The sequence below is a fragment of the Pelecanus crispus genome, chromosome Z, assembly GCF_030463565.1.
Source record: "Pelecanus crispus isolate bPelCri1 chromosome Z, bPelCri1.pri, whole genome shotgun sequence".
Taxonomy (NCBI): Eukaryota; Metazoa; Chordata; class Aves; order Pelecaniformes; family Pelecanidae; genus Pelecanus; species Pelecanus crispus.
In genome coordinates this window covers 85800524-85811508 of record NC_134676.1, presented here as the reverse complement: position 1 = coordinate 85811508, position 10985 = coordinate 85800524, and the positions used below count along the sequence as shown (strand labels likewise).

At 68.0% G+C, this 10985-nt stretch overlaps 1 protein-coding gene across 7 annotated transcripts in view; it reads left to right on the top strand.

The window, feature by feature from the left end:
• Nucleotides 1-2720: 2720 nt before the first annotated feature.
• Nucleotides 2721-10985, top strand: part of PAX5 (paired box 5) — a 139986-nt gene continuing 131721 nt past the window's right edge. For 5 of the 7 annotated variants that reach the window (XM_075726226.1, XM_075726225.1, XM_075726223.1 and 2 more), the window contains exons 1-2: nt 2721-2766; nt 10457-10622. In XM_075726226.1, coding sequence (XP_075582341.1) covers nt 2721-2766; nt 10457-10622 — 212 coding nt within the window. Of the gene's footprint in view, nt 2767-6034; nt 6078-10456; nt 10623-10985 lie in introns of those variants that run through there. The other 2 variants (XM_075726224.1, XM_075726222.1) reach the window with 1 other exon arrangement.

The window sequence follows — 10985 nt, the reverse complement described above, 5'->3', positions numbered from 1 at the left end:
CGCGGCAGACCCCGCGCTCTTCTCGTTTAAGGCGCTGGCGGGGGTGCCCGGGCGGCGCCGGGGCCGGGTCCCGGCAGCCGGGGTGCCGTGGCGGAGCGGCCGCGGGGCCGGACCCCGCGCAGCCCCGGGATGCCGCGGCCCCCGAGGGCGACGGGCCCGGCCGCGGGCCGCGCCGGGGCAGCGCCGGGGCGGGCGGGCGGCGGCCCCCGGGCGGGCACGGCCCCCGCTCGCCGGGCGCCTACGCGGGCCGCGTCCCGCAGTGCTGCGGGGCCCGCCGTGCCCACGCGGGTCGGCGTCGTGCTGGCAGACCGTGCGGGGCCGGGCCGAGCCCCCGCCGCCGCCCCTCCGCCACCTCCCCACGGCTCCGCTGCCGAGGCGGGATGGGGGGCGGGAGCCCCGAGGCCCGTTTTCAGGACAATAAAATGTTTTTTTTTTCTCGTTCATTTCCCTGCCTGAGGTCAGAGAAGCGCTCCAGGGCTCCTCGCTGCTGACGGGGCCGTGGTCCGGCGTGGCCGGGAGAGGCCGAGGAGAGCATCTGGAGGGATGGGGATGGGGGGGTGGGGTGTGTGCTGTTCGTTTGGCTGGCTTATTTCGGGGTGCCTCTCCCCAGGGCAGCGGCGCAGGGAAGGACCATCCCGGGGCGGTTGTTCGCATTTCGGGGCGAGCCGGCGGAAAGCAGGCTCTAGGCCGCCGGTTATTTTTGTGTAAGCAAATGAGAGCGAAGAAACGTTGGTGAAAAGGGAAGCAAAAGGGCGAGAGGCAGGAGCCGACCTCCCTCCAGCCGCTCTGGGACAGAGGGAGGCGGCCGGGGGTCCCGGTGGGCCCCGGCCCAGCTGCAGAGCCGTACGGGGCAGCCGGGCCGCCGGCCCTCGGATGCGACGGCGTGCGAAGCGGAGGGGTGGGCGGGAGGGAAAAGGCAGGGTTTAGAAACAGAGCCGCGTCCATATCAGCTCCCGAGGGACACGGGGTTGCGGGGGGGGGAGCGGGGCTGCGCCGGGAGAGGCGGCCGGGAGCCCCGTTACCGACGTCCCGTCCCCAAATCCGGGCACGTCCCTCCTTGCCGGCGGTGCGGCCCGGCCCAGCCCAGCGAGCGGCCCATTCCTCCGGGCAGCCCTGCCCGCTCTGCCTGCAGGCAGCGGTGGTCCCCTCCCTGCAGCCCCCAGCTCCTCTCCCCCGCCCGCCGCCGCTCGGCACGGGGCCGCGGCTGCCCACGCGTGGAGGAGGCCGTGGGGCGGCGGTCCCGGCGGGGGCAGCCCGGGGAGCGGAGCAGAACTCAGCCACGCTCCCCGGCAGCGGACTGGTTTCACGTCTGGGCGGGTTCCGTGGGAGAGGGGACCGGGCAGCGGCGTGGGAGGCCGCGGGCGGTGGGTGTGCGTGGGTGGGAGGGGGTGCATCGCTGCAGGCGCCGGTGGGCGAGGGGCGCGGCGCAGGCAGGGCGCTGCAGGCAGGACCTCTGCCCGGGCCCGGTTTCACGGGGGACGCCCCGGGGCTGATGTTTGTTTTGTCCTTTGGGAAGGGGAGAGCCGTTAGTTTTTTTTTTTCTCGAGTCGCCTTTGCCGAAAAATAAATCTGGGAGCGATCAAGTCCTCGTGAATTCGCCCCCTCCCCTCTCCCCGCCCTCACCCGCGCCGCCAAGGCCTGCAGCCGCAGCTCGGTACCGGCGGGAGGCCGCCGTGCAAACGGGAGGTGCGGGGGGCAGCCCCGGCAGACCCCCCCCCCCCCCGGGCCGGGGGAGCCCAGCCCAGCCCCCCAGCATCTCCATCGGGCCGCTCGGCCCCGGCCCCCTGGGCTCCGCTCCGGCCGGAGGGCTGTCCCCAAGCGAGGGGCGAAGGGCAGGGCAGGGGGTGATGCGGGACGCCGGGGGTCCCTCCGCAGCCCCCCAGGCACCGGCAGGCAAGTCCCCGTCCCGCCCCCGCGGCGGCCTGGCCCGGCGGGGAGCGCGGCCCCGGGGCTGCGGCGTCACCCCCCGGCCCGGGAAGGGGAAGTCGGTTCTGCTGAAAAGTTGGTGACGTGCTGGGGCTGGCGGAGGCAGAGCGGGCAGGTGCCGCTGCCGGTGCCGCTGCCGGTGCCGCTGCCGTCGCCGGTGCCGGTGCCGCCGCTCCGCAGCAGCCGGTGGAGCGCTCGGGGGGCGGCTGGTTGCGAGCAAAGTTTGATTCCTGCTACAACAGATGTCAGAGTTTTCTTGGATTTTGGCTGCGTCTGGGGACATCTTGTGATGTTTTAGAGAACAGGACATGATCTCACATGGCGAGGAGCTCTTTAGTTTCTTAATCATTTCACGGTTCCTTCAGAGGCTTTTTTCCACCTAAAACGTTTAGTTTCAGCTCAGTGATCAGCTGCAAAAGCTCGGCGGGGAGCGGAAGAGTTGAATTATTCCAACCTGCGAGAGCCCCTCAAAAAAAAAAAAAAAAAAAAAAAAAGGAAAGGAAAAGAAAGGGAAAATAAAGAAGGAAGAAAAAAGAGAAAATAAAGAAGAAAAAAAAGGAAAAGAAGAAAAAAGAAGAGACGAGAAAAAAGAAAAGAAAAGAAGAAAAGAAAAAAGAAAAGAAAAGAAAAGAAAAGAAAAGAAAAGAAAAGAAAAGAAAAGAAAAGAAAAGAAAAGAAAAGAAAAGAAAAGAAAAGAAAAGAAAAGAGGAAAAAAAGAAGGGAAAGGAAGGCGCTAACAACGCGACGTGGAAACTTTTCTCTCTGTCCGTTTCCCCAAGTCCTGAACAGCCGGGATGGAGTTGGAGAAAACCTACGCGACCCCCCGGGCCGGCCGCACAGGTGGGACTCAGGGTGGGCGCCGCGGGGAGCCCGGCGGCTCCGCAGCCACGGGGGACGCCGAGACCCGCCGCTGCGGCCCGCCGTCACGCGTGGGCCGGGGTGCGGGGCAGAGTCGGTGCGGCGGGGCCGGACCGGGGCCGGAGCCGGGGCGGGCGGCGGGGCCGGCTCCCCGTGGCGCCGTCGGGACGGCGTGGGGGCTGCCGACACCCCCGTGTCCCGCGGAGGGGACCCGGCGCCGGCGCCGGGGCCGCCCGGGTGTCCCCGGCCCAGCGGCTCGGGGCGGGCGGGCGAGGGGAGCGGGACCGGGGACCGGCGAGAGGCCGCGGCGGGCCTCGTCCTGGCGTCCCCGCGGGGAGCGCGGCGGCGGCGTGGCCGTGGGGCCGGCGGCGGGTGCGGGGGTGGGCGAGGAGGCGGCCTCGCGGTTCGGTGGCGGAATGCAATTCCGAAGCGATCGATGGGGCCTTTTATTAGTTAAATCGCCTGAATAATCGTTTAATCGATAAAGCATTTCATGGCGGCGCGCCGCACGCCCCGCGCGGCGGGGGCGGCCGGGGGCGGCGGGCTCGGCAGCACCGGCAGCACCGGCAGCACCGGCAGCACCGGCAGCACCGGCAGCTCTGCCCGGGCCGCGGGCGGGCAGCGCGGGCAGCGCGGGTGCCGCCGCATCCCTGCGGGGTGTCAGGCCGGGGGGGGCTTCACCCGCAGTGCCCCGCGGGGGAGGAGGAGGAGCGGGGGATGAATGCCGGGATGATGATGAAGGCCGGGATGATGATGAAGGCCGGGATGATGAAGGCCGGGATGATGAAGGCCGGGATGAAGGCCAGGCAGGGAGGGTGCCGACCCTGTCCGCCCGCGCCCGCGCTCCCCCGGCTGCGCAGACCGCCGCCCCCCCGCCCCCCCCCCCGCACCGGCGTCTCCCCCGGGGCCGAGGTGCCGAACGTCGGAGGGGGGCGAGCGGCCCGACAGCCCCCGGGCTCGGCTGCGTGGCTGCGCGGGAAACGGCCCTCGCCGTCCCCCCCTGCCCGCTGCGACCCCGCCCCGGCCGGACCCCCCGTCCAGGCCCCGGGCTGCCGCGGAAGTTTCGCCTTCAACGAAAACTCGCCCCGCGCCGCCCGCCGAGACCCCGCCGCCGGGGGAGCGGCCCGGCCCGGCCGCCGCCGAGGCCCCGAGGGCGCGGGCCGCGGGCGCAGCGGGGCGTGGGGCTCCCGCCCGTGGGCGGCGGGCAAAGCTCCCTCCGCGTCCCCATCCCCCGGGCGGCGGCGGGCCGGGCAGCGGGGCCGCGGGGCGGCGGGCGGAGGATTTGGCTCGGCCGGGCTCTGCCGCGGCCCCACGCTCACCCGTGGCGGACGGCTGCGGTGCGAGAGGACCACGCGGGCTGTCTTGCCCGGCCTGGAGCCCCGGGGGTGGGACCCGTGTCTCGGCGGCCGGAGTGGGGAGCCGCCGGGCCGGGACGCGGCGGCCCCCGCCCGCCAGCGCGATCCTCCCCGGGGCCCTGACCCACTGCACGGGCTCCCGGGGCCGGTGGCGGCTGTGGACCCGCGGCCGCGGGACGCGGCGTCCACCTGTGGAGGGTCCCGCGGCCTCGGGACGCGGCGTCCACCCGCCGAGGGTCCTGCGGCCTCGGGATGCTCCGGACGCCCGTCGGGGGTGCCATGGCCCCGCGACGCGGCGTCCACCCGTGGAAGGTCCCGCGGCCCCAGGACGAGACGTCCACCCGCGGCCCACGGCCCCGGGATCCGATGTCTACCCGTGGAGGGTCCCGCGGCCTCGTCAGGCTCCGGCCGCCCGTCGGGGGTCCCACGCTCCCAGGACACCGCGTCCGCCCGTGGACGGTCCCACGGCCGCGGGAGGCTCCGTCGGGCCGCCGGGTGACCCATGGCCCCAGGACGCGGCGTCCACCCGCCGAGGGTCCCGCGGCCTTGGGATGCTCCGGCCGCCCGTCGGGGGTCCCACGCCCCCGGCCCCGTTCCGCGGGTTCCGTGCCCCCCCCCCCCCCCCCTCCCCGCCCCGGGCCGCGGTCTCCCGTGCCTGCGCCTCGCCCCGCCCCCCGCCCCCATTGGCCCGCCGCCCGCCAATCGTCGTCGTTGTCGTCCGGCGGCCAATGCCGGGAGCCGGCAAGTTAACTTTTGCCATTGGCCGGGGCGCTGAGTGACGGGCCGGGCCCCGCCCGCCGCCGGCCCGCCGCTGTCCACGGTGCTGAAGCGCCTCCTCCGCGGGTGCGCTGGGCCGCGCAGCTCGGCCCCGGGGCTGCGGCGGGGCCGGCGGGGCGGCGGGCGCAGTCCGCGCCCGCCGCCCCGCCGGCCCCACCGCAGCCCCCGCCCCGCCCGGCCCCGCCCCGCACGCCCCCGCGCGTCCCGCCTCTGCCCCCGCCCCCTCCGCCCGCCACAACCCCCCGCCGCCCGCCGCGGGCCGGCAGCGCTCCGGCCGCACGGCCCGAGCCAGGCAGGCGCCGCGCCGCCCCGGCAGCCGCACGGCGGGCGGGGAAGGGGGGCGGCGGCGGCGGCGGCGGGCGGCCCCGCGGCCCGGCGGGCGGCGGCGATGGGCGCGCCGCGCCGGCGCCCCAGCTCGGACGGCGGTCGCTGACGGGGCGGCCCGGTCCCGCGGGGCCCGAGGCGAGCCCGGCCCCCGCCCCGCTTCCCCGCCCTCTCGCACAAGCCTCCCCCGCCGCTCCCCTCGCCCACCCCGCCGCCCCGCCCGGCCTCGGCGAGTTGCTGCGAGCGGCGCGGCGGGGGGGCGGCACAGGCGGAGCGCGCCGCCGCCCCGGCACCGAGCCCCGCGGACGGGGCGCCCGCCCCCGCCCGCCGCCGCGCAGCCGCCGGCGCCGCCAGCACAAAGAGCCGTCGGGGAGGCAGCCGCCGGGCCGCCGGACCGAGACGCCCGCCCCCTCCGCCGCCTCGGAGCCGGCCGGTCTGTGCCGCGGCTCGGCGGCCGCCCGGGAGCGTCCGGGGGGCAGGGGCGCAGCGCGGGGCGGCCGCTCCTCGCCCCCCCGACGGAGTCACCGGAGGCTGCGAGCGGCGCGGGGAGCCGCGCTCGGCCGGCGCTGTCGGATACCGCCACCCGCTCGGGGCGGGACTCTTCGGGTTTTTTTTTGTTTTTTTTTTGCGTGTGGGGTTTTTTTGGTTTGGTTTGGTTTTTGGTTTGGGGTTTTTTTTTTTTTTTTGGTCGGTCTCCGGCTGCTCCCTCGGGCCCCCTCCCCCAGCCCCAAACCCGAGCACCGCCGGCGAATCGAGATCTGCTCGGCGAGGCCGCCCCGGCCCGGACCGCTCCGATGGAAATACACTGTAAGCACGACCCGTTTGCAGCAATGCATAGTAAGTAGGCTGCTAGTTCAACTTCTCTGACACGGCCGCGACGGGCCCTGCGCGATCGCGGACGGGGCCGCCGGGCCGGCTCTCCCCGCTCGCCCCGGGGCTGCGGAGGGGGGAGTCCGGGCAAACGACGGGCCGGGCTGCCGCCGGCCCCGGAGCGCGGAACTGCTCTGCCGCGGCCCCCTCCGGCCCCCGGGTCCACCGTGCCCCTTCGGGAAGGGCGGCCGCGTCGCGGGGATGGCTTCACCGGTGGACGGACGGCGGCGGGATGCTGCGGGCAGCGGGCTTGTCCGAGGTTTATTTTCCCGTGGAGGAAGAGCCAATGCAAATACGTATTTCTGCATACACCTAGATACGCGCACACACCTAACGATTTGTGTGTGTCTATCTGTGTATATGGACGCACGCTTATGTAGATATTTGCGTCTGTATATATATTTTCCCCCCGAAACCAAATCTCTGTGAAGAAAGCCGCCCGGTATTTCCGACGAACGGAAAAGTTTGCCGTACGATTTTCTCGCTCTATTTCCACATTTTGATGTTCGCTAATTAAAAACAGTAACAACAACAACAACAAAAAGGCAAACAAATACGAAGGGCACGGGGCGGGGCTGGAGGGAAGATTTTTTTGTTGTTGTTTTTGTTTTTCCTTTTTCACCATCCAAAGAAAGGCATAACGATTCCTTGGCGAGCTCCGCGTCGGGCGGCGCGGCGGCGGACGAGCGGGCAGCAGAGCTGGTTAAGTTAACAGGTCGTGCGCGGTGGGCTTGCCCGAGATTTGTTGTGCTTGAGAGGTCGGGGAAGACTTATCCATTAGCACAGCGTTATGTGAAATGACATCTCCTCTCACGGTGAGTTAAACGCTGCATTACGGCGAGAGATTGCGAGGAAATTTAAGGTAGAACTAATCTCATTTCCTGGGGCACCGCAGCCCTTTTCGCTAAAAGAAATTTGTTTGCAAAATAAACCGTCCAGCGCGGGGGCTGGAAATCTCCCTTCCTCCGTCTCCCCCTCGCTGGCTGCGTGCCTGCCCGCTGCCCTATATCCCTCTGTCCGTCCCACGGTTTCGGAGGGTGTCCGGAGCAGGGATGGCAGCCGCTAACGCGCTTCTGCGCGCCCGTGAAAACGGACTTTCCCTCCCGCGACAGCACGGCGTTCCAAACCCGCGTTTCTTTCTCTCCCGTCACTGAACCAAACCGCATTTGCAAAAGGAGAACTTTACGGGCGGAAAGCCCGCGGTGCGGGACGCCGGGGACCAGGCCGAGCCCCCGCCGCCGGAGCGACCCTTCCCGCCCGGCCGCGGGGGGCGAGCGGGACGCGGCGCTGCCGGACCCGCAGCCCACGGAGGACGGGATTCCCGCGGGGGCCGGACACCCCAGGCGGGAGAAGCCGCGGCGGGTTTCAGCGGCGCCCTCCAGCACTGGCAGCCGCGGAAAATCGATACCTTCCGCAGGAATTTCGGGGTAAAACAGAACGGGAAAAAAAAACCCCAAACCAAAACCGCCGTGCCTTCGCGCTGGCCCCCGGCCGCGGCGGGGGAGCCCCCGGGGCCGTTCGCTGCCAAACGATCTCCCGATCCGCTGCCCCCTCCGGGGGGGGGGCGGGGCGCGGACGGGACCCCGGCGGAACACGGCGGAGGGGGCCCGGGGGGCCGGGCAGCGGCGGAGGTTGCCGCCGGCGGCGGGAGCGGGGCCGGCGGCGCAGCCCGGGACACCGCGGCCGGGGACGGGCCGGTCCCGAGAGGGAGCTCGGCCCCTTCTGGCGCGTCCCCGTCCCGCGTGGGGAGAGCCCGGGGCCGCCGCCGTCCCGCGCCCCGCGGGCGCCGAGGCGGGCGGGGGGCGGCCAGGGCGGCCCCGACCCCGCGGGCGGTTCCCCGGGACCGGCCGCCGCTCGGCCCGGCTCCTCCTCCGCCCGCCCGAGCTTCCCCGCCCGCAGCTGCCCCGGGGCTTCGGGCAGGGCCCGCGGACCCCACACCCGCTCCCTCACCGGGGCTGCCCCCGCCCGAAGGCGGCCCCGAGCCTCGCCCCGTCCCCGCTCCCTGCGGGGGCTGCGGGGTGGGGGCACGGAGCGGCGAGCGGAGCCGCGCACCGGCCCCGCTCCCCCAGCCCCACGCCGGGCCGGGGCCTAGAGCCCACGTGTGTGTCCGCCCCCCCCCCCGCCTCCTGCAGCCCCCCGGCCCGACGGGACCCCCGGCGCCCGCCCGCAGCCGTCCGGGCAGCGCGGCAGCCGGCGGAGAGCGAGCCCGGGCGGGCAGGGAGCCGGGCCCGGCGCCGGTGCCGCTTCCCGAGGCGGTGGCAGGTTTGGGGAGGGGTCCCCCGGCGCGGCGGGAGGGTCGGCGGCGGCCCCAGCCTTTGTTCGCCCGGCGGCTGCGGGGTCGGATGCGCTCGGCCTGGGCAGGCCCGGGTTCTGCCGGCCTCCCGGGGGCCGGGAACTGGCTCCGGGGGGAGAATCAGCCCTCTCCCCAAGGAAACGCATGTCTTCATGCTTGCTTGCCCTCTTTTCTTTCTTTCTCTCTTTCTTTCTCTTTCTCTCTTTCTCTCTTTCTCTCTTTCTCTCTTTCTTTCTCTCTCTCTCTCTTTCTCTCTCTTCCTCTCTCTTTCTCTCTCTTTTTCCTTCCTCCCTTCCTCCCTTCTTCCCTTCCCTTCCCTTCCCTTCCCTTCCCTTCCCTTCCCTTCCCTTCCCTTCCCTTCCCTTCCCTTCCCTTCCCTTCCCTTCCCTTCCCTTCCCTTCCCTTCCCTTCCCTTCCCTTCCCTTCCCTTCCCTTCCCTTCCCTTCCCTTCCCTTCCCTTCCCTTCCCTTCCCTTCCCTTCCCTTCCCTTCCCTTCCCTTCCCTTCCCTTCCCTTCTTCTTTTCCCCAACCACTGCCACAGGATCTTGACGTTCATACTGAATGCACCGTGCGTGATTTTGTACAATTAAAGCCGTTAATAGGTGAGAAGCCTGAGGTCTCGTTCGCCGCAGCGTTGCGGGGTTGCTCCTTGTACGCCTCAGCCATCGAGTTGTCCCTGCTCTGGCTGCAGCATCGTCCCAGCCCAGCGTGTCCCTGTCGCTGCCGGCAGCTCCCTGGGCAGGGGCAGCTGAAGGCAGCCCCAACGCCTGGGGCCTGCTCCCCACACCCCGGGGCAGCAGGAGGGACAGGAGAGCCGGAGGCCAGCTCGGCCGCTGGCAGAGGTCTGCCTCTCGCACCAATGAAGGCAGAGCAGACACTTGTCTGCTCACCACAGGCTTTAGCTGGGTTTAGCAATCACGTATTTCATGTGGATTCATTATGTGTCCTGACAGTTTTAGAAGGTGTTTGTAAAGTTTGACAGCAGTTTATCAGTGGTGAAATGGCTGGATTTAAATAAAAATAGCTCTATATAATTTTTTTTTTTTTTTTAAACACTGAGGCATTTGGCTTGTCAGCTTATTCAGTACCATTCAAGCCCTGTGCAAATAGAGAGATTTCCTGTATTATTTTTGTTCCAAAATTGGCATCTGTACTGCCCCTATTGCTTGTTTTCAGTTTCTCCGCTGCTCTGAAATCTAAGTAGTTTGGATGATTAGCAACATGAGGGTTAATTATATTTCCTCGCTTGGTACCTGGGATTATTACATGTTCATGGATTTTATACAGTTTCACTACTATTCATCCAAGTGGGTCCCATTTCCCACCAGATATATGGCTCACCTTGCTAAAGGTGAACAGTGCAAATCTGCTGGAAAAGGAATAATATACAGGGCTTGCCTGAGTGTTCATGTTTCATTTGTGGGATCATAATATCTGCCAAGACTGCTGTAAATTATAAGAGCAGAAAGCATGCTCTGGGTTTTTTTTGCTCTTGATTAAGTCAAGGCATTTGGGAAAAAAAAAAAGCCAAACAACACGTATTTAATTTCAGGTATCCCTTTCTGTGCTTAGACACAAATAGCGTGTAGGCTGAGCTATCACCCAGCCTTATTTTCAGTTGGCTTCCTAGGCAGAGGCTCACGAGCAGCCTCTTCTCTGCGGGGCAGCACCAGGCCTGCCCCCGGAGTTTGCAGTCAGGCGACAGTGGCCGCCGGCTTCGGGAGGAGGGTGGCCCGTGTCTGGACAGCTGGGCATTGCTGTGTGGGTTTCCCGTGGCCATTCCCCAACATGGGGCCCGATCTGCCTTCATGCAGGAGGGTCCTCCCCTCCGGCGAGTGGCATTGCGGCAGCACAGGCAGCGTGGCCGTGACCTGCCTCCGTGCTGTGGGTCCCGGAGCGCTGGGGAAAAGCAGCTGGAGGCAGGACCGATGCTGGGGAGATGATGCCCAGTGCTGGGAAGCGCTGGGCTGGGGGTCTGCCATGGAGAAACATCCTGCAACTCTCACACAGCTCTTCTTCTTCTGCCCTTCTCCCCCTCCCCTGTGTGTTTCAGGACATGGAGGCGTGAATCAGCTGGGGGGTGTTTTTGTGAACGGCCGCCCCCTCCCAGATGTCGTTCGCCAAAGGATTGTGGAGCTTGCCCACCAAGGGGTCCGGCCGTGTGATATCTCCCGGCAGCTCCGCGTCAGCCACGGCTGCGTCAGCAAAATACTTGGCAGGTAAAGGGGGTACAACGAATCCTTCTGTGTCCGTCGAGAAAAGTATCACTGCTGGTCCCTTAATTGAAGGCTGCAAACAAATAGAGAATAGTAGAAACCTCAGGAAATCAGTCCAGTGAGGAGAGGGGCTTCCTGAGCACTCACGCTTTTATATGCCTGATGTGGGAAAAAAGCGCCACTATTCCTCTCTCTGGTTTGCCCCTTTCATAGTTTCTTATAGGTAATTGTAACACAAAGTGCAAAATGCCATGTGGGGTGTATTTGCTGTATATATGGCATATATCCTGCACCTGTCTGTTCTGAACAAGCAGAGAAATCTGTGAGTCATCTTCAGTACAATGGAAAAAGAAGTTGTGCAAGTTA